Source organism: Acinonyx jubatus, chromosome E4, assembly GCF_027475565.1.
Source record: "Acinonyx jubatus isolate Ajub_Pintada_27869175 chromosome E4, VMU_Ajub_asm_v1.0, whole genome shotgun sequence".
NCBI classification, from domain to species: domain Eukaryota; kingdom Metazoa; phylum Chordata; class Mammalia; order Carnivora; family Felidae; genus Acinonyx; species Acinonyx jubatus.
Window position 1 is genome coordinate 18600796 of NC_069395.1, and position 24216 is coordinate 18625011.

The 24216-nt window shown below is 35.2% G+C and overlaps 1 protein-coding gene across 3 annotated transcripts in view; it reads right to left on the reverse strand.

Moving 5' to 3' along the window:
* Positions 1 to 24216, reverse strand: part of BRINP3 (BMP/retinoic acid inducible neural specific 3) — a 412309-nt gene that overhangs the window by 193048 nt on the left and 195045 nt on the right. For all 3 annotated transcript variants that reach the window (XM_027074960.2, XM_027074958.2, XM_027074959.2), the window contains exon 3: positions 20920 to 21110. In XM_027074960.2, coding sequence (XP_026930761.1) covers positions 20920 to 21110 — 191 coding nt within the window. The remainder of the gene's footprint in view (positions 1 to 20919; positions 21111 to 24216) is intronic.

A 24216-nucleotide genomic window follows, 5' to 3' on the forward strand; every position in this document is an offset into this window, starting at 1 on the left:
CATTAGGTCATGTGCATGATAAATGGCTTTCAGGTGAGAACATCTGGAGGAGAAAAGTGAATATATATGTAAATTACTAAACAAGCAAATAAAAAGTCCCCACTGACTACTTACCCCCAGAAAAAGAGGATTAACTAGTGTGGAAATTTGAGTGAATGTATCTCAGAAAGACCAGTGAATCGTAGAAAAACAAAAAAATCACCTATGTGCCAAGTTTGGGAGAGAATACCAAAACAAATAACATCCTGTACATGGATGTAGAAAAAACAGTTCTGTGGTAGTCTGAGAACTCATAATGAGGGTGTATCACAGATGCAAGTGCTATGGTCTGAATGTTTGTTCCCCTCAGAATGTATATGTGAAATCTTAGCCCCCAAAGATGAAAGGATTAAGAGGTGGTGCTTTGGGGAGGTGTTTTTAGATCAGAGCCCACATCAATGGAATTAGTGCCTTTATAAAAGAAGTTCCAAGAGAGCTCCCTTGCTCCTTCCGCCGCATGAAAATACAAGACTATGCAATACTGAAAAGGGCTCTAACCTAACCATGATGGTGCTTTGACCTTGGACTTCCAGATTCCAGAAGAGTGAGCAATAAATTTCTGCTGTTTTTAAGCCACCCAGTCTGTGGTGTTTTATTGCAGCCCAAATAGACTAATACAGCAAGAGGCAGGTCTTACGAAGTAAGGTTAAAAACAAAATGACAGAGATCTTGGTAAATGTAAATTAAAAGAAAACAAAGTTAACAATATTGATATCAGATATTGTAGAATTCGGACCAAATATTAATAAGTGAGAAAAAGAAAAACACTGCATAGTGAGTACTAAAGACTGAAACTTGTCAAGTTGTTTTAATGACAACAATTTTAATAAAGCAGAAAATACCTGAGATATAGGTTAAAATAGTACAAGAAATGCAAATTCAAAATATATTGATATAGCACTTTGCAATTACGGAATTTGCCCAAATCCGAAAGTTTGACAACTTTGCCAAAGATGTTGGCAAACTGGAAGGAAACATGCCCTCTGATATATTGCTGATGGTAAATGCAAAATGATGTAACCAGAGAGAAATCTGGCAATAGTTAGCAATGATTGACTCAGCAGTTCTACTTTTAAAATCTATCCCAAAAAACATTGATTAAGATATGCAAAAAGCTTCCTACTGTGGCTTTTTTGAAATATTTGTAGCAACCCAGAGACCTCATCAGTAAGAATAAACTATGTTGCATCTACAAAGTAGAATACACTGCAGCCACAAGAAAGAAGTGAGAGGGGCGCCTGGGTGACTCAGTTGCTTCAGCCTCTGACTTGATTTGGGCTCCATTCATGATCTCCCGGTTTGTGGGTTGTCTGGCATTGGGCTCTGCACTGACAGTGTGGGAGCCTGCTTGGGATTCTCTGTCTCCCTCTTTCTCTGCTCCTTCCCTGTACACATGCTGTCTGTCTCTCATTCTCTCTCTGTCTCAAAAATAAATAGACATTAAAAACAGAAAAGAAAAAAAGTGAAAATGACTTAAAACATTTATTCACATAAGTAAGTTTTATGAGTTTAATATTATGACTAAAACAAAATTGTGGATGATTCGGCAGTTCTCAAGTGATTTTATTTAGAAAGTACACCGAAATATCCAAGTTTAGCCTCCTTGCATTTACAGTGTTTTCTACAGATTCCTGTAGATGGAAAGAAGCGTAACTATCTATTCTTTGAAATAATATCTAATTTTTCTTCAATTCAGTGATACATTAAATTTAAAATGTTGGTTCAATTGATTTATTAGAAATTAGTTTTGCCCTCTGGAGATTCAAGAAAGCCTTTTAAATACGTAAGGAGAGTCATCCTCACGGTCTCTTTTTGTATAGTAGTGACTTTTCTTATTACTGGAGCTGTCCAACATGAATTGAAAAAGTATACATCATTGAGCAGAGGAGATAATTAGACCACTAGAATGGACTCTTTCACTGAATTATGAGGTACTGGAAGGAAAAAAAATATAGAATTAATTGTTATAGTTTCAATGTAACTATGCCAACTGCTAGTGCCAAACAGATTTGAATTTTAATACTGGCTTATATTTAGTAACTGAATGACCTTGAATTGTATAACTTGACTCAATTTCCTCTCATGGAACTTGAGTATAGTATTCCTTCTACTAAGAGGAGCTATAGGCATGAAACAGATAACATCCATAAAAGGTTTAGAATACGACTAGACTGCAGTAAGAATTTGAAAGTTGTTGGCAAGGTATTATTCTCTTTTATTCACCCAATTTCTTAAACTTAAAATAAAATAACTCATTCCATATCTGCACATTTCTAGTAATTTTAGCTGCATTGTCATATTTGTGATGGACAGAAGCCTCTATTTCTACTTCTTTTACATATCCATGAACCCTGGTCCTACAATCTGTATCCACACATAGAAAGTAAATATCTCTCAAAATAGTCCTTTAAATACTGTATCCCTCTATATGTCTTCACTCTTCTGATGAAAACTCCTTAGAAGGAATTTTATTAATTCCTTCGTAGGCCCTCAGTTGAGTCATATCTCATGCAAAAAGAGAGGAGTAGCATAAACTTATTTTAAAAGCAAATTAAAATACTTGATTTAAAAATATTTTGCAGACAGGTGCCTGGGTGGCTCTGTTGGTTAGGTGTCCAACTGTTGATTTCAGCTCAGGTCATGATCCCGTGGTTTGCGGGTTCCAGCCCAGTGTCAGGTTCCTGACAGCTCAGAGTCTGCTTGGGATTCTCTCTCTCTCCCTCTCTCTCTGCCCCTCCCTTGCTTGCACACACACTCTCTCTCTCCCTCTCTCTCAAAATAAATAAATAAACTTAAAAAAAAAGAATATTTTGCAGATGTTAGAGTGCCTCATGATAATTTAGAAAATGACACGTAACAAAAACTAAGGATTACTATTTCAGAGTGGTCCTACATTACAATATGAATGATAACAAATCCTAATATAAGTTCAAGCAATCAAAGATGTGCATAGAAAAACGATGGCCCATAATCATCATCATGAGTAACAGTAGTTTCCATTCTTTATCTACTGGAGATTAAAAGAAAATATTTCCTTTGTTTTCCAAAGTGTCTACATTTGCTTGTAAGGTACAGGTCAATGTGTTTTCCTCCTTCTATCCTGAGAGTAAATATATATTATAGTGCACAGAGACAATCAAAGGAAAAATATTGTAAATATTAATATACTTTTATTACTAGTTTTAGTTCAATCTTTGTTGTTATTAATTTGAAGGAATTATGATATAATATGAGAAAGGAAAACATGAGTTTTGGAGTCAGCTGTATAGGAAGGTAAATCCTGACAGCCCACAGGCCCCTAACTTGATGACTATGGGTCTTTGGTAAAGTTATACATGCCCTTAGCCTTCCCATTTCTAAAAGACAGGCAATAGCTTACTCTCACCTGTTTGAAAAGACTAAGCAATATAATTCCTCCATAGACCCTGGCAGAACACATCTAAGGTGTATAATAAATGTTGGTTTCCTCTATTTTCTTTCTTTCTTTTTTTTTTTTGCTTAGGGCCTAACAGCAAGTGAGAAGGTTTTAAATTTTTATAAGTTAGCATTTCATAGATATTGTATTTCACCACAGGAACCTGGACTTAGTCAAAACTGGTTTCTACTGGATCTTATAATCAAGATATATGGGATTATTAGAGATAGCAGTTGGTTATTCTTTCTAACAATTGGATAAAGGGAATCCATTCAGAAGCTGCCCATAGTTCTTGTCTACAGTTGAACATTAATCCACGCATGCAGAAGCTTTCCCTGCAGTGAAGCATGAGAGGCAGTTTAAATTACCCTAATTGTTCTCTCATGAATACCTTGTTTTAAACCCTTAGTTAACAACAGACAACATTGCGATGTAAGCTGGGTAGTTTATGCTAAATTTCAAGTGTTATAAATCATGGATTGTTAAATATCTAAGATATTTTAACAAAGCTACTCAATCTACATTGAAAATAGGCCTATTTCTTTCCTCTAAGAGATCTGGTCTTTTTAGGTTATATATAACTACCATGTTTTGAGGATGTTTATGGTCTTCATGTTCTTTGAAACTTTCACAGTCAGTCTTAAGGAAGAATGCATTTTGGATTTTAATTGTAACTTTTTTCTTAAGTGTTTGATTATAAAAGTTCATCCAAATTCTACATAAATAACACAATATTCAGATTTGAAAAGTGAGATATTATTCAATCAACTAAAATTTGTGTTCGTATGCCATTTTTATTCATATTTTTTTAAGCCAGCTGTAGCTCATAAGCATGACATGAGTACCAAAGGGCATCCACACATTTTGTAAAAACTAAATGTGATTCTGAAAATGATTCAACATTCTGAGTTTGTTAGAAAGTGAAAAGGATTAATGACTGTGGATATAAAAAGATGTGATCATTTCACACAGAAATCATGCAGCTGTGTCTTTTACAACTAAAATACTGTGGTCATTTATGGACATTAAGAGCACATATTGAAAAATGCTTTTAGGGAGAATGCAAAACAGAAGACAATAAAACAATAACAAAAAACAACCATGACCTTAATGTCATCCTATGATTGGCTTGTAAGAGGTGATGAGGTACATTTGATATGCAATGGACCTCACAATAATGTATTTTTCTGTCCTGATTTTCAAATCATCTATGTTATGTCCATGAAGAAGAGAAATTTTAAAGAACTTTTGCCCTATTATATTTTCCTTGGATTTTCTCAATCTGCATTCTCATATATATATATATATATATATATATATATATATGGTTACTGAGGATAAAGGTAATGCTTTCAAAAAGTCAGAACAAGTCAGAAAACAATGGATAATAGAATGAATAAAAGCATCCTAAGGATAAATAAATAATGATGATGCAGTCGATTGCATTATCTTTGTAATTATTTTCTGCACTATCATGGATGCAAACACGCATACATAGATCAATGGTCCATTGTAAAGAAGAACTATAAACAGTTCATGGGTGATTCCCTTTAAACTGGAATTGGAAAGGATAACACTCTGGTCAGTAGAATACATAAGAGCCAGTAGGTCATGATATAGTACAAGTTTTTGAGAAGCATTGCAAAGTTACACAAACTCTTTAGCTTTTTGTATTTGCCAGGAGGACAGCGTGTTCCAAAGAGAACTTTCTTCACCTTGATTCTTGGAATGAGGAGACAACCAGAGCAGAATCATGGAGGATCCACAATCAAAGCATATTAGGGAGACACAGCTATTATAGTTAAAGTCCACTGAGGGTTGTTCGTTTGTTTATTTTGTGTTTTATTTCTTTAATATGATGACAATAACTCTTATATGTTGACTGTATTTTATGTTATCATTGTTCCGCTTTTGGATTAGTGTACCAACCTATAACATATAACATTCTGTTCAGACAAACACATACACACACACGCACACACACACACTTTAAACTTATGGCAGATGTCTTCCTGGTCATTCAATTTCCTTACACTGGAAGATCTGATTGTAAATGTCTGTTTTGCTTTTTGTCAGGTTTACTTATAAGGAACTGCTATAAAAATCTTTCTCTTAGGAATAATCAGTGCAAACACAGCTTAATGTAATTGTAGGTTTTACTTTTGATGTAACATTTTAACTGAAAAACATTATCCTACTTTTTGGTAGTGAGAGATTACATTATTTCTTGTGCTAAAATATGATAATATTTTGCTCACTACCAATGAGCATTCTTTCTTAGTTTAACATGTTAAAAGGTAAACATCCTGATGATATCTTTCTACTAATGTAGTGTTCTTGAAAAAAAAAAAAACAGTGGTTCGGAAACAAATAGATATTAAAAAAACATCAATCTGAGAAAACTAGGCTTCTGACAAGAAGCAGAGCCAAATATATAAAAGAAGTAAAAACAGACTTGTTGGCTTAACACCAATTGGCATCTGCAAGATATTACAGAAAGGAAATAACTGGTCTTATAGAGCCTCAACAAAGAAACATAATGTGTTTTGCAAAACACTCCAAATGAGAGCAACTGACTTTATGATTATTAACAGTTATCCCCCACAACATCTGAGAAAATTCTAAGCAAAATTACCCAGATCATTATATTCTCTATAGAACAATGACATGAAAGAATAACTAGAAATAAATAGTTCCCATGTCAGATGAAACTGAATCGACCCTGAGTGAAATGCAATGAAGTCCCCTCTATGTTGGAGTTGTTTACAAACTATGTTATAATGAACATTTTTGTTACATATATAGTTATAGACTCCTGTTATTATTTTGGTAACATTAATTTTCAGAAGTGAGACTTCTGGAAGAGTTAAGAACACTCTAAATTTATATAGATACTCTAAACAGTGCTGTTCAAACTTAATGTGCATATAAATCACCCACAGATCTTGTTAACATGTAGATTCTGATTCATTAATCTGAGATGGAATCTGAGACTCTGCAGTTCAAACAAACTCCAAGGTGGTGCTGGCTGTTGAACCATGAACCACACTTGAGTAATGAGGCTCTAAACCACAGTAAACTTATTACCAGTTTAAACGTCTGTATTTATTAGTCACCTGTGTGTTCCTTTAAGGAAGGTCTTGGGTCTTTGCATTGTTCTAGGTAACTCAGTACGTGTTTGTCAAACAGTGGACATTTGTCTACCTTACCAAAGTGCTATGAAGAGGAAAAAAACAAACAATATAATTTATAAAATTCCAAAACTTAACATTTATCTTTTGACTTAGTTGCCAGTAAGGTCATTATTAAGATCAATCGGCATAGCAATTTTAATCCCATTTTCTTTTGTGTTATATATATGATTATTTATATAAATGGCTTCAAAGCATTTCAATAGATAACTGTCTTATAAACCAATAAAACTTAATTAACAATATTGCTTTAATTTTCACTTTTAAAACATTTAATTTATCAGAGAAATATTAGAGATACAAGGTGAAAGAGAGAGATGAGAGACTGAGACAGAGAGGAATGGATGTAACTAATCTTAAGTAGCATGAGTATATACTTATTTCTAAAAAACAGTATGGCAGGTTTTTTTTAAATATTTTTTTTTCCTTTTCAATACCATTAGCTTAATGATTCCCTGGGATACAAGTTTCAGAAAAGATTGCTTTTCCTTTCAGTTTTTTTCTTAAAGCAGACTATGCATTCTAATAGAGGAAATAGTTCCATGCATTTTCAGTGAGTCTTTTTGTTCAAGAAATAAATTACATATATTTTTTTATCAGATTTGCTCCTTTAATTATGTTATACTTAAACTAAAATAAAATAATTTATATTTCCTAAGATGAGGCCAAATGGAAATGAGAAACACAGTCACTAATCAATTTTGAAAGAGGGTTGTATATGATGTAGAGTTAAAACTATCTGTGGACACTTTATATAGAATGTAATTTACATAGAGAAGAGTGAGAATTGAGTATTTCTGAAATTAAACAAGGATATTTGGAATCTTACCCTCATAAGGATGCAAGGAAATTTTTAAAAATTGAATTGCTGTTCTACCTACAGTGTATGTTACTGCCTGACTCTACTCTGTTCTTCTTGAAAGAAATACACATGCAAGCAACATATGGTAACACTTTTCAAGCTAGAGCTTTGCAACCATAACAACTTATATACTAAGTGGTTATTGAGGTAGTATTCATTATTATAAATTTTTTAACATTTATTTATTTTTGAGAGATGGAGAGAGACAGAGCATGAGTGGGGGAGGGGCAGAGAGAGAGGGAGACACAGAATCCGAAGCAGGCTCCAGGATCCGAGCTGTCAGCACAGAGCCCGACACGTGGCTCAAACTCACGAACTGTAAGATCATGACCTGGGCCGAAGTCGGATGCTTAACCAACTGAGCCACCAAGGAGCCCCAGTAGTATTCATTATAATGAATAACTATGCTAGTAAGTTAATGCTACTGTGGACATTCAATGATGTGTTTTTCCATTGTAATAGCAAAGCAAATATTTTCTTTACATAAAAAAAATTACATATCTGATAAAATGCTTAAGTTGAATAATGGGGTAATGACAAGATATGTTCTCATAAGAAGCACTTGCAGGAAAAAAATTAATAAAAACCACACACATTAAAATAATATAACTATTTCCACTAAAAATTTAATCATGGCTTTTAAAACTCTGTGCATTCAAAGCCAGTAGTCAAACAGGACTTGATTTCATGTTACTGAGAGTGAAAAATATTTTCCAAAGTTGCAAATGAACAAATCTTAATAGATTATCTAGTTGCTTCTAGAATGAATTTCAGTTTGAGTTTTTAAAACTATCTCTATCAAGTAAAGAGTACTTTTCCCTGCACTCCTCTTCCTGGGAAGGTATTTTTCCCAAACAATCCTCATTGTCCCTGCATTCCTGATTCTGCTAGAAGACGTGCAGTGAGTGAGTTAACAGAGAGGCTGGTGTAGGAAAGCAACTTATGTGAGTAACCCCACCTCTTCCTCTTTCTCTACAGGTTGTGCTTGTCAGGAGAGAGCACACGCTTTGTTCTCCTCTTCAGTGTGTTAGGCTTTAGAGAGCCTGGGTTGATAGGGAACCACACATATGCTCTTGAGACTATATGTGGCTCAGGGCTGTAACAATGACTCTTACACAAGTCTGCATAATACTGGAGATGGGGATCAGGTCCCATTTAAAATTACTATAGGGGTACAAGGGTGGCTCAGTAGGTTGAGTGTCAGACTCTTGATTTTCACTCAGGTCATGATCTCACAGTTCATGGGATCAAGCCCCACATGGGGCTCTGCACTGACAGCACAGAAGCTGCTTGGGATTCTCTCTCTCCCTCTCTCTCTGTCCCTCTCCCACTAGTGCACTTGTGTGCGCTCTCTCTCTCTCTCTCTCTCTAATAAATAAACATTAAAAAATAAAATTACTATAAACATTTTGTTACAAAGTTTTATAAAATTTTAAGTGCAATTTTTGGGCTCCATCTTGCATAGTCTTTTGTCTTTTTCATTTGGTGCAGAACCTAGGTTTGTTGCCTCATAGTGGGCACCCTCCCTCTCCTGTCAACCCAGTAGGTTTAAGATCTTTTTCTTTTTTTTCCTATTCTCATTTGTTGTTGTTCTATATTCAGTATACAGATGCACTTTTATTTCAGTGTTTGTCATATATTGTATTATAATGAAATATATTATAAAAGCAGTCATGAAATATATTCCATAGCTAGAAATCAATATATCCCAGTAGTGCAATCTTTTTCAAGATTGATTCTTCAAATTGAGTAGCTTAGTTTAGATATTTAACCAGTGATGGAGTTTAGATACCATTATCCAAATAGAAGCAAGCTGAATTACTTTATTGATAAATAGTCTGGAAGCTATAAGATGAAATAAATGTGGAAAATGATATAGATTGAAGAAGGTTTTTTTATAATTTATTTTTCCCTATAGGGAGATAATTCAATCACTGGCTTTATCTATCATAAAATATCCCATTAAAGGCTTCAAATATGCTATCCAAAGTTTTATGTCTAAGTCAATAATATGATGTACTAAATAACTCAGGGAAAAAAGACATTTTTCATTTATTTGTTTTTCATCACCGTAGTACTGACAGTGAATATTTTATACTCAACTCATTTTCAAAATGTTTAAATTTAGTTGAAGATCTAGTTACTTAAGAAGCAAAAACAACTGTCTTTTCATTTAAAATGTTTACTTATATACATAACATCCTCAGTGTGCTATTATTAGGGTTGTTACTTAGTTAAGAGAGAGAATTAGCTCCAATTAAACACCACAAATCTCATTTTTTAATGGAAAAACACAATTTCATGTTCAACTAGGTAAAACATGTAAAACTAAACTACACTTACAGCAACAAAAAAGGCTTAGTGTAATTACAACAGCAATATTTAAAAAATCGTCTGAAATCAAGCTGGTGTACTTGTTAATTGTAAATAGTTTATATCCTTAAGCTACGTAAATAATTTCATGCATTTTAGCTAAATTATTAACATCATCCAGCAGAGATTCCTGAAAGAAAACATAAGTAATATTTACAGGAAAAAAAAGAAAATTCCAATAGAAAATATAAGGGACACTAAATCTAAGTAATAGTCAGAGGTTAGAAGGCTAGTGAGTATGGCAATTCTATTTCTTCCCCTTCTTCACCCCCAGCCCCACCTTACTCCACTCTGCCTTTAAGAAAATGCTTGAATAAGACTTAAATAACTAAAGAAAAGCAATTTTAAGGACTATATTATCATCATTGAATAATCAACCTGAAGAAAAGATTTAATCCCACAAAGGATTTTTGAACCATGTTCATAAAAACAAAGAAAAACATACACAACAAAAATCAATCTGAAGGCCCAAATGTGGCATTCACAATGCCAAAGCAATGAAAACAATTAAAAAGTCACCTTTTTAATTTCTGTCTCTGCCTTTCCCCTGTTACTTTCTTCTTTTCTTATTTGGAGAATATATTTTATATTCTGAAATTCTTCTCCACAATGAAGCCTGATAGGAGTATAAGACTACTGAACTTAAAAAAAAAAAATTAACGTTTAAGTATTATTGAGAGATATAGAACATGAGCATGGGAGGGGCAGAGAGAGGGGGAGACACATAATCTGAAGCAGGCTCCAGGCTCTGAGCTGTTAGCACAGAGCCTGAAATGGGGCTGTAACTCACAAACCATGAGATATGACCTGAGCTGATGCCGGATGTTTAACTGACTGAGCCACCCAGGTGCTCCCAAACCACTGAACTTTTTAAAGGAAGTTAGACAGGGTGACAGGATGGCTCAGTCAGTTAAGCGTCCAACTCTTGATCATGGCTCAGGTCATAACCTCATGGTTTGTGAGTTAGAGCCCCACATGGGGTTCTGCATTGACAGTCTAGAGCCTGCTTGGGACTCTCTCTCTCTCTCCACCTTTCTCTCTGTCCTTTCGCCATTCATGCTCTCTGTCTCTCTCTCAAAGTAAGTAAACTTAAAAAAATAAAAATAAATAAAATAAGTTAGAGTAATGATTTTCACTTTTACTTCAGATTTTATTGTATTAATAATCATTGACCTCACTAACCTATATAGGTGCAGCTTTCACAGAATAAGTTTTTATACTTATTGGGATATTTTATAATTATTTCTATCTGCACTGCTGTAATAACAATAACATGAGTGCATTGCATGTTTACATCATACCATATATTGTGCCAAGAGTATTTTCCTACATAGACATTAATCTTCCCATGACCCTACGACATAGATATTACTCTCCCACTTTCTCCTAAAAACAACCTAAAATCAGAGAAGTTACTTAGCATTTTTTAACAATTTCACAATTCAAAAAAGATGGGGGAGTTAATTTTCAATACCAGCTTTGTCTGATCTCTTCATAGTATTATTTAGTGTATTGATTTATGGAGGACAGAGATAATGAGTTTTCATGGCTGACCTTTCTTGTCTCCCTGAACCATCTACATCTTGCACCTGTAATTCCTTAAGGCCACCTGACACTTATATTTCCTCAATGTGCCCAGGAATTTCCTTTACCAACTTTTCCATGCCTTGCTCACCTGCTCTTGCTTGCATCCTGATTCTCTCCAATTCTGAATCTTTGTTTAACCGACTGTTTTGGTTCTTTGTGTTTGTTTTTCATTCATCTTTCTTCTTGAATTAGATCTTGGTTACTCTCTGTGTGTATCATATTTTTCACATCTATTTGGTGAACTTGAAAACCACAGCCTCTAAGCAAAGTGCAATCTCACATATTAATTTAACAAATATTTCATAAGTAGAAAGGGGGAGGGGCAAAGTTGGTGGAGAAGCATGGAAATTTTCTGTTTCTTTCATTCTTGAAATGCAGCTATGTCAACATCAAACCATTTTGCACACCCAGAAAATTGATCTGAGCACCGATCAACAATCTGCATAACTTAAGGCACATAACTTGGCAGGTATGTGGCACAGAGAGGTACAATGGGGAAGAAAGAAGCTGCAGGGGCGTGGAGAGTTGTTTTTGTTTGCAGAGACAGGACAGAGATGGAGCAGGGGAGAGTACAAGAAAAGCACTTTCCTCAAAAGCAGCTGGAGCAAAAGAGTGGAAACATTCTCAGGAACTGAACAAGCAAGGGAGAAAGGAGAAGTTTTGTTGCCTTTAGGACTCTATAAACAGGGGAGCGCAGAGTTGGAAACTCCGCAGCTGGATACCTGGTGGTGCTCTGGTAGGAAGAACAAATCCCCAGGAGCAGACAGCAAGGTCCAAGGGGTCCTCAGGCCACACGGGGAAAGTTGGTTCCCCGGCCAGGAAGACATTTGGTAGAGGCCGTGCAGTGTACACACAGGAAAAGGTCCCAGCGGACCCCAGATTACAGCCACACTTGCTGGTGGAACAAAGATGCTAAGGTATGAAGAAGCCTGGCACCAGATGTGTGTTGTGATTTACCATAGTCCTTGAACCGCTGCTGCTACATGATCGTGTGAAATTTTTCTGGGACATTGGGCTTCTACAGTGGTGCAGTCGCATGACTGTTCTCAGGGTGGCCGACAACTGGCCCCGACTCCACAAGACCCTTCTCCAGAAGGTAGGAGTAGGTTCAAGCTATAGGACCTTCAGAAGTGAAGGGTTTGGAAACACAGCCCCATCTCAGATAAAATTTGGGAGGTAGGTACCACTTGGCAGGCTGACAGCTTGGTCCCAGGCAATGGAGATGCAGGTAGCGGATGGAAGCTCGAGACAAAGGAGAGGTGCTTGATTGCCATTTGGTGAGAGCACAGAGATTTGATGCTAGAGACTGGGAAGATGGAGGATGTCATTTTCACCTCCCCTGCCCATGCGCATAAGCACATAAGCATGCCACACCAATCCACCCCAGTATGCTAAGCAGTAATACCTAGTGGAGTATACAGTCATTAAACCAAGTCTTGTCCACCTACATCAAACATGCCCTAGAGGCACCACAAGTTTCCCCCCCCGCTTAGTGCTTAGTGTACATACTATAAGTACGTACTTCATAGTTTGATTTCTAGGGGAAACTGCATGTAATTTTGTTAGGATTTCATTCTGTCCGATGGTCCATCTAATTTTATTTTTCTTATTCTTGGATACAAAAAGAGACTTTTTTTCTGTTTTTATAAAAAAGAGTTTATTTTTCTACTATATTTTACTACTTTTTGTAAATTGTTTAGTCTATTTTACTTTATTCATTTCATTTTATTCTATTTTATTGTATGACTTTTTTTAAATCTTTAAACATATCTTACTTTTTTTTCATTTTTTTTTCTTTTCTTTTATTTCCCTTTCTTCTCTCTTCTATCAAGCTTCTTTCAACAACAAGAAGAAAACACACCTTGGATCTAGCTTTCTTTATTTGATTTTGTGTGTGTTCTTTTTAATTTTTTTTAATTTTATTTTTAATTCTATGAACTCTTTTCTTTCTCCAAAATGATGAAATGAAGGAATTCACCCCAAAAGAATGAACAGGAAGAAATGACAGCCAGGGACTTAATCAACACAGATATAAACAAGATATCTGAAACAGAATTTAGAGTCACAATAATAAGAATACTATCTGGGGGTGGAAAAAATCATAGAATCCCTCTCTGTAGAGATAAAAGTAAAATCTAGTCAGGATGAAGTTAAAAATGCAATAACTGGGGCGCCTGGGTGGCGCAGTCGGTTAAGTGTCCGACTTCAGCCAGGTCACGATCTCGCGGTCCGTGAGTTCGAGCCCCGCGTCAGGCTCTGGGCTGATGGCTCAGAGCCTGGAGCCTGTTTCCGATTCTGTGTCTCCTTCTCTCTCTTCTCCTCCCCCGTTCATGCTCTGTCTCTCTCTGTCCCAAAAATAAAATAAACGTTGAAAAAAAAATAAAAAAAAATGCAATAACTGAGATGGAATCTCAAATAGATGCCACAGAAGCAAGGGTAAATGAAGCAGAGCAGCGAATCAGTGATAGAGAAGACAAACTTATGGCAAATAATGAAGCAGAAAAAAAGAGGGAAACTAAGGCAAAAGAGCACGATTTAAGAATTAGAGAAACTCAGTGACTCATTAAAAAGGAACACCATCCGAATCAAAGGGGCCCCAGAAGAGGAAAAGAGGGTAAAAAGAGTGGAAGGTTTATGTGAGCAAATCATAGTGGAAGACTTTCCTAACCTGGGCAAAGACACAGACATCAAAATCCAGGAAGCACAGAGAACTCCCATTAGATTCAACAAAAACTGATCATCAACAAGGCATATCATAGTCAAATTCACAAAATATACAGACAAGGAAAGAATTATGAAAGCAGCAAGGAAATAAATAAGGCCTTAACCTATAAGGGAAGACACATCAGTTTCATAGCAGACCTATCCACAGAAGCTTAACATGTCAAAAAAGAGTGGCAGGATGTAGTCAATGTGCTGAGTTGGAAAAAATTTGCAGCCAAGAATTCTTTATCTAGCAAAGCTGTCATTCAAAATAGAAGAAATAAAGAATTTACCAGACAAACAAAAACTACAAGCATTTGTGACTTCTAAACCAGTTTTGCAAGAAATTTTAAGGGGACTCTCTGAGGGGAGAAAATATAAAATAAAACAAAAAAGACCAAAAGCAACAAAGACTAGAAAGGACCAGAGAACACCACCAGAAACTTCAACTCTACAGGCAACACAATGGCAATAAGTTAATACCTTTCATTATCCACTCTTAATGTCAAAGGACTAAATGCTCCAATCAAAAGACATAGGGTAACAAAATGGATGAGAAAACAAGTTCCATCTATATGCTGTTTACAAGATACTCATTTTAGAGCTAAAGATACCAGCAGATTGAAAGTTAGGGGATGGAGAACCATCTATCATACTAATGGTTGCCAAGGAAAGCTGGAGAAAGCCATAGTCATATCAGACAATCTAGATTTTAAAATAAAGACTGTAATAAGAGACGAAGAAGGGCATTGTATCATAATTAAGGAGTCTATCCACCAAGAAGGTCTAACAATTGTAACCATTTATGCCGCAAATGTGATGGATCCAAATATATCAATCAGTTAATCACAAACATAAAGAAACTCATTGACAATAATACCACAATGATGGGGGACTTCAACACCCCACTTGCAGCAATGTAAGCAGGAAATCAACAAGGAAATAATGGCTCTGAATGATTCACTGGACTGGATGGGCTTAACGGATATATCCAGAACATTTCATCCTAAAGCAGCAGATCTTCTTGAGTGCACATGGAACATTCTCCAGAATAGAGCACATACTGGGACACAAATCAGCCCTCAACAAGTACAAAAAGATCGAGATCATACCTTGCATATTTTCACACCACAACACTATGAAAGTCAAAATCAACCACAAGAAAAAATTTGGAAAGACAACAGATACTTGGAGACTAAATAACATCCTAGTAGAGAATGAATGGGTTAACCAAGAAGTTAAGGAGGAAATTAAAAAGTACATGGAAGCCAATGAAAATGATAACACCACAGTCCAAAGCCAAAATCTCTGGGATGCAACAAAGACGGTCATAGGAGGGATTTATATAACAATTCAGGCCTTCCTAAAGAAGGAAGAAAGGTCTCAGGTACACAACATTAATGTTACACCTTAAAGAGCTGGAAAAAGAACAGCAAATAAAACCCCAAACCACAAGAAGATTGGAAAAAAAAAAAAAGATTAGAGTGGAAATCAATGCTATGGAAAACAAAAACAAAAACAAAAACAAAAACAAAACAAAACAAAACAAACAAATAAAAGCAGTAGAAAAGATCAATGAAACCAGGAGCTGGTTCTCTGAAAGAATTAACAAAATTGATAAACCCCCTAGCCAGTTTGATACCCCAAAAAGGGAAGGACCCAAATAAATAAAATCAAGGATGAAAGAGGAGAGATCATAACCAACACTGCAGAAATAAAACAAAAATAAGAGAATATTAGGAGCAATTATATGCCTATAAATTGGGCAATCTGGAAGATCTGGACAGATTCCTAGAAACATATAAACTACCAAAACTGAAACAAGAAGAAATAGAAAATTTGATCAGACCCATAACCAATAAAGAAAATGAATTAGTAACCAAAAACCTCCCAGAGGCACCTGAGTGGCTCAGTTGGTTAAGCTTCCAACTTCAGTTAGCAGTCTGTGAGTTCAAGCCCCGCATTGGGGTCTTTGCTGACACCTCAGCACCTGGAGCCTACTTCAGATTCTGTGTCTCCCTCTCTCTCTGCCCCTACCCTGCTTGTGCTCTATCTCTCTCTGTCTCTCAAAAATGAATAAATATAAGAAAAAAATCCCAAAAAACAAGAGTCCAGGGCCGGGTGGCTTTCCAGAGGGATTCTACCAAATGTTTAAAGAAGAGTTAACACCTATTCTCTTGAAGCTGTTCCAAAAAATATAAATGGAATTAAAACTTCTAAACTCTTTCTATGAAGCTAGCATTACCTTGATTCCAAAACCAGACAGAGAACCCCCCACTAAAAAGGAGAAGTATGGACTAACTTCCCTGATGAACATGCATGCGAAAATTCTCAACAAGATACTAGCCAACTTGTTCCAAGAATGCATTAAAATAATTATTCACCATGATCAAGTGGGATTCATTCCTGGCTGCAGGGCTGGTTTGATATCTACAAATCAATCAATGTGATACATCACATTAATAAAAGAAAGGGCAAGAATCACATCATACTCTCAATAGATGTAGAGAAAGCATTTGACAAAATATAGCATCCTTTCTTGATAAAAACCCTCAAGAAAGTAGGGATAGAAGGATCATACCTCAAGATCATAACAGCCATGTAGGAGAGACCCATTGCTAATATCATCCTCCATGCGGTAAAACTGAGAGCTTTCCCACTAAGGTCAGGAACATGACAAGGATGTCCACTTTCACCACTGGTATTCAACATAGTATTGGAAGTCCTAGACTTAGAAATCAGATAACAGAAAGGAATGAAAGCATCCAAATCAGCCAGGAGGAAGTTAAATTTTCACTCTTCACAGACCACATGATACTCTATATGGAAAACCCAAAAGATTCCACCAAAAAACTGCCAGGACTGATCCATGAATTCAGCAAAGTAATAGGATACAAAATCAATGCACAGAAATCAGTTGCATTTCTATGCACCAAGAATGAAGCAACAGAAAGAGAAATCAAGGAATGGATCCCATTTACAATTGCACCAAAACCATAAAATACTTAGGAATAAACCTAACCAAAGAGGTGAAATTTTTATACACTGAAAACTATAGAAAGCTTATGAAAGAAACTGAAGAAGACACAAAGAAATGAAAAAATATTCCATGCTCATGGATTGGAAGAACAAATATTGCTAAAACATCATTACTATACAAAGTGATCTACAAATTTATGCAATCCTTATCAAAATAACACCAGCATTCTTCACAGAGCTAGAATAAACAATCCTAAAACTTGTATGGAACCAGAAAAGACCCTGAATAGCCAAAGCAGTCCTAGAAAAGAAAAACAAAGCTGGAGGTATCACAGTCTCAGACTTTAGCCTGTATTACATAGCTGTAGTCATCAAGACAGTGTGGTACTGGCACAAAAACACTTAGATCGATGGAATAGAATAGAGAACCCAGAAATGAACCCACAAACGTATGGCCAACTAATCTTTAACAAAGCAGGAAAGAATATCCAATGGAATAAAGGCAGTCTCTTCAGCAAATGATGTTGAGAAAACTGGACAGTGACATGCAGAAGAATGAACCTGGACCATTTTCTTATACAGTACACAAAAATAAACTCAAAGTGGATGAAAGACCTAAATGTAAGATAGGAAGCCATCAAAATCCTAGAGGAGAAAGCAGGCAAAACCCTCTTGACCTCGGCCAAAGCAATTTCTTACTCAACACGTCTCCAGAAGCAAGAGAATAAAAAGCAATAATGAACTATTATTGGGACCTCATCAAGATAAAAAGCTTCTGCACAGTGATGGAAACAATCAGCAAAACTAAAAGGCAACCAACAGAATGGGAGAAGATATTTGCAAATGACATATCAAATAAAGGGTCAGTATCCAAAATCTATAAAGAACTTACCAAACTCAACACCCAAAAAACAAATAATCCAATGAAGAAATGGGCAAAAGATACGAACAGACACTTTTCAAAAGAAACATCCAAATGGCTAACAGACACATGAAAAAAATGCTGAACATCACTATCAGGGAAGTACAAATAAAAATTACAATGAGATACCACCTCACACCAGTCAGAATGGCTAACTTTAACAACCCAGGCAACAACATATGCTGGTGATGATGCAGAGAAAGGGGGACTCTTTTGCACTGCTGGTGGGAATGCAAGCTGGTGCAGCCACTCTGGAAGACAGTACAGAGGCTCCTCAAAAAATTAAAGGTAGAACTACCCAATGACCCAGCAATTGCACTACTAGGCATTTATCCAAAGGTTACAGGGATGCTATTTCAAAGGGATGAATGCACCCCAATGTTTATAGCAGCACTACCAACAAAAAACAAAATATGGAAAGAGCCCAAGTGTCTATCAACAGATGAATGGATAAAGAAGATGTGGTATATACATACAATGGAGTATTCCTCGGTAATCAAAAAGAATGAAATCTTGCCTTTTGCAACAATGTGGATGGAACTAGAGGGTATTACACTAAGCAAGATTTCTCAGAGAAAGACAAATGTCACATTGATTTCACTCATATGTGGAATTTAAAATACAAAACAGATGAACATAGGGAAAGGGAAGCAAACATAATATAAAAACAAGGAGGGAGACAAAACAACAATAACAAAAAAGACTCATAAATAGAACAAACTGAGGGTTATTGGAGGGGTTGTGGGTTGGGGGATCGCTAAACGGGCAAGGGCCACTGAGGAAGACACTTGTAGGGATGAGCACTGGGTGTTATATGTAGCAGATGAATCACTGGATTCTATTTCTGAAATCATTATTGTACTATATACTAACTAACTTGGATGTAAATTAAAAAATAAAAATAAATAATAAAAAAATACTTTAAAAAATTAGGATCCAGGGACACCTGGCTGTCTCAGTCAGTAGAGCACATGACTGTTGATCTCAGGGGTTGTGAGTTCGAGCTCCATGTTGGGGGTAGAGATTATTTAAGAAAATAAAAATAAAAATCAGGATCCAAATAAAACAAACAAACAAAAAAACCAAAATATTTCATGAGGATATATTGTGTGCTTCTAACTATGAGAGTAAATTGATGACAAATATAAGCAAGTCCCTTTTTTTCAAGGAAATACGCAGAAATTACAGATAATAAATAAGGAAACTAATGAATAAAATATCTCACATAAAAATAAATACTATAAAAAAGGCGCCTGAGTGACTCAGTAGGTTAAGCATCCAAGTCTTGATTTTGGCTCAGGTCATGATCTCATAGTTTGTTTGAGATTCTCTTTCCCTCTCTCTCTCTCTGTCCCTCTTACACTTGTGCTCTCTCTCAAAATAAATACTAAAACATGAAAAAATAAAATAAATACAATTAAGAATACAAAGTAAGATCATAAAATAGTAGAGACTATTGGTGGACAACTGGGCACTGTTCCTGGAGGTATGGACAGGAAAGCCCTCTCGGGAAAGTAACATTTAAGCAGAAATATTGACCAGAAACACTTGAAGGTCATTCTCACTGAAAAATACAGCATGATGAGGAAAGAGCAAAGTTGAGGTCTGTGATGAAAGTCAGTGCCACATCACTCATGTAGTGCATTATAAGCCATAGCAAGACATTTGGATTTTAAGTGGCTAGTTATAGGCTTTAATTGACACAGGGAATTATTTGACCTGATTCAAGTTTTATAAGGATCTGTGTGGAGTATGACCTTAGGTGTATTCTGGGAGAAACATGATGACTTGGTCTAGGGATGTTCAAGTAAAAGTCAGAAAGGTTTGACATGGGATATATTTGGGGGGGAAATACTGGCACGACTTACTGACAGACTGGACTGGCAGGTAAAGGAAAGAAATGACTCATTTTCTAAGATAGGAAAACTGAAGAACTTAAGTGGCCTTTCACACCACCTCCCCATTGGTGGGAATCAGTTTGCCCGTATTTAGTAAACTTACTGGGGAACTGACAAGGAAGCAGGAAATCACTGTTTCCATGGCTTTCCTACCCAATAATATTCAGTGCTCTTCATTATAGGAAAAAGTAACATCTATTTCTAAATAAAATGGCTGGACATTATTTAAAGTCCTGCAAGAAATGAAATACATGGAATTCTGGGATACTTTTAAGTTTTAGGAAAATTGTATTTTCCCTATTACATGTTACCTCCCCAAATATCCTTTCAGTGTATTCAAAATGCTGAATTATACATCACTATGATAAATAAACATATTTAATGATGTTAAAACCACTGTTTTCTTAATTTTTAAACATTTATAAATTGAAGAGGTGACTTTATTAATCCCTACTTTTACATTGTACATCATAATTGACATTTATTGATCAGTCTTTTCATATCATATATCCACCACAATCCAAATACTAAAATAGTGCTACAAATATAATTTTAGATCTTTAAGGTTTACTCCAGGGAAATTTTCCTGCTCTCTGCAACCTGAAGTGATGACTTCCACTTGTGACTGGGCTGTTTGTTATTCATTTTTTAAATAAAATTTGTCACATCACCTTGCATTTTAAAGTGTAATAACTAAGACTATATTTAATGCATGTTATTATATTGTAGGCTGCCTTCAGGTAAGAACTAGGTAATAACCATCTGCCTCACCATTGGGAACACCATAAAAGGCATTTAGTAATAACTCAGTAAACATATTGAACAAATTAGTGAATGAATTCTAGAATTATTCAAAGTGCAGCTATCTGAATTAATCAGCACATATTTACTTGGTTTATACAGTTTTATACACAAGCATACATAGGCGCAAATATTTCAAAGAGTCGTACCTCCCAGAGTAGCAGACAGCAAGAAATGTGTCCCATATTTCTTGATAAGGTTTTCTGTGATTTGCTGCAGGGTAGGTCGGCGTCCCAAAAGTCTTATGTTGCGGAAGAATTCAGGAGCAAGAGGCAGAGGAGAGCCAAGGAAATTTCTCCTCTCGACTGCAAGGTTATTTACTTTCCAGCGGCCAAACTCCCTGAAAAGCAAATTTATTTTTATTCATAAATACACAATCTACCTGAATGTTTTCATTTGAAAAGTTCACTTGGTAGTTTAGCTGGGGTCACCACATTACAATGAGTCTCGCCTGTAATAATATGTCATGTGCTATGAGTAGGAGAAGCAACATTTATAATTTATGTAACTCGAGTGAATATTCTGAAAACCAAATCACATAAAGGAAAAATAAGTCACGTAAAAGAAACAGCTTTCCCTGATTCGTTTTTTCCCAAGGAAAGACGTACTCATAAAAATGATTTCATTACGCATAGAATATGAATGTAGAGCCATTAAAAAACACTAAGGTAATATTTTATTATTTTTGAGGGAAATTGAAAAAAGAGAATGAATTTATTTTCATAACTCTAATGATTCCTTTCTTTATTCACTTTAGCATGGGACCCTGTAAAACACTTCGAGAATATTATGGCGCTGTGGAAGAATTTTAAAAGCATAACCAAAAGAGAAATATTTTTACAATAATTATTGTTTACAACCTATTTTGAAACCTAAATTCAACTTGATTAGCAATTTCTCTAGATGCAAATGACATCTAGAGGTGGATTTGGCCAAATTAGGGAAATGGAAAATATGGTTATAAATGATTTATACATTTAAACAAAGATTTATACATTTATATTGAGTTAAAATCAAACTAATAACACTTCAGAAAAGAACTATGGTGAACTGCATCTCCTGATAACTGTACAGAATTATTCTGAGTTGGTCTGATAAAAATCTCAAATACCTTCCACAGGAAAGAATTCCTTCAACCAGGCTTAATACTACTAGGCGTGTTGTTTAACTCAATTACTATTTGGCAAATAAAATATTAAGTAATATTGTTTAAAGATGTCCTATATTTATTTATATTTTTCCCCACAAAATGCCTGTAGTGCACCAACAAACAGTGCATGATAAGGATACATCAGTAAAGCAGACCAATACTGTCCATGTCCAAATGGAATTCACATTCTAGAGAAAGTTTGAAAAATAAATAAAACTGGGTCACCTGGGTAGCTCAGTTGGTTAAGGGTCCAACCCTTGATTTAGGCTCAGGTCATCAGCTCATAATTTGTGAGTTCAAGCCCTACATTGGGTTCCTCACTGACAGTGTGGAGCCTGCCTGGGATTCTCTCTGTCTCCCTCTCTCTCCTCACCCCTGCTGCTCCTTCTCTAGCTCTCAAAATAAATAAATGTTAAATAAATAAATAAATAAATAAATAAATAAATAAATAAATAATAAATAAAAGACATTAAATTAAATTTTAAACACATGTTAGAGGACTGTAAGTGCTGAGAGCTACCAGAGACAGCCTGCTGTGATGAGCCATCTGGCTGTGGGCAGTGAGGCCCTATTTTGTTTTAAGTGACCAGGATGGCAACTTTTGGAGAGGTGATATTTAATATTTAGGCAGTCTCTGAGGGGAGAAAAAAAAAGGTTGCTAGAGGCGGGGAAGCGGGGAAGAGATTTACACAGAATAAAGAAGAGTAAATACTTGCAGAACAAAGAGGCATCTCTCTGACAGAGTCTCTAACTATGAATATTTTGCTTGTGTGACACACATTTGTCAGCCCAACAATCCACCCAGTCTTTTGGAGATTAATTAGAAGATAAGATTCACTAAGGAATCTAGGGAAGACTCGGCCTTAGAGTAAGTCAATTTAGTGTTTCTTTCCTTCAGAAACTCTTGCTGTCTCCTCTATAAATCAGCTGATCTAAACAGTTTTGTTCTACCAGTGGTTCTCAAATTTCAGCACCTAGTAGAGTCACATAGAAACTCTACCCCAGAATTTTCTGATCCATTAGGACTGAAGTGGGATCCAGAGTTTGCATTAACAAACAACACTAAAGCCGCTACATTGAAGAAAACTATTAGGTAATTTAGTATATTGTCTCCAAAATTTTGTCAGTGTTCTGTTTTCAGTAAATACAGGATTTTTAGTGACACTATGCTGGATTTATTAGTTAATGTTTCTTCAGAAGAGAGTAAGAATGTCTTTTTTTCCCAAAACCTGGGTTGATATTAACAATTTTATGTCTTTTCTTTTTATAAAAAATTACCTAAATTGTACCTGTGTATTATACATACACATATGTATATATAATATTATATATGATACATATATAATATTATATCATATATAATATTATATATGTATCATATATAATATTATATATGTATCATATATAATATTATATATGTATCATATATGATGTATCATATATGATGTATCATATATAATATTATATATGTATTATATATGTATCATATGTAATATTATATATGTATCATATATATTATATATGTTACATATATAAGTGTATATTCAAAATGGTGAAGAAGAGCATTTAAAATAAAATATTTAAGTTTTGGGGCAACTGGTGGTTCAATCGGTTAAACATCTGACTCTTGATTTCAGCTCAGGTCATGATCTCAGGGTTCCTGAAATCAAGTCCCCATTGGGCTCTGCACTAATAGTGGGGACCCTGCTTGAGATTTTCTCTCTTCCTCTCTCTCTCTGCCCTCCCCACTGATTACCTCTCTCTCTCTCTCTCTCTAAATATATAAATAAATTTAAAAAAATTAAAAATAAAATATTTACATTTAATATTTTGTGATATATCTCAAACTATATAATCATATAATACTTCTAAGAAGTAATTTATTAAACCAAGATGTAAATAATAGTTGTTCAGTTCCAAACTTTATAGACTTACCCTTGAACATTTATTTTTTTTTTTTATTTGCTGAAAAAACGTTACGATCTTGTCAAGAGAGTGACATGAACCTAGAATTTTGGCATATCTTTTTCAATGGTTTAAAGTGATAAATTTATAAACTCATATGCATGCATTCATAGACTAATATCTGAGCTGCTAAGTGAATTAATTGGACTTTGAATAACTAAGAAGATTGATTCAATTGTGGTATTTTACATACCATATACACTCTTTTTAAATCATTGAGTATTTCGGGCTAGATGACTATGCGTAAATACATATTTGAAGAGCACAATTCTAGTCTTTCTTATCTTTAGCAGCTAATGAATATTCAAATCAAATCCCATGATCTATTCTG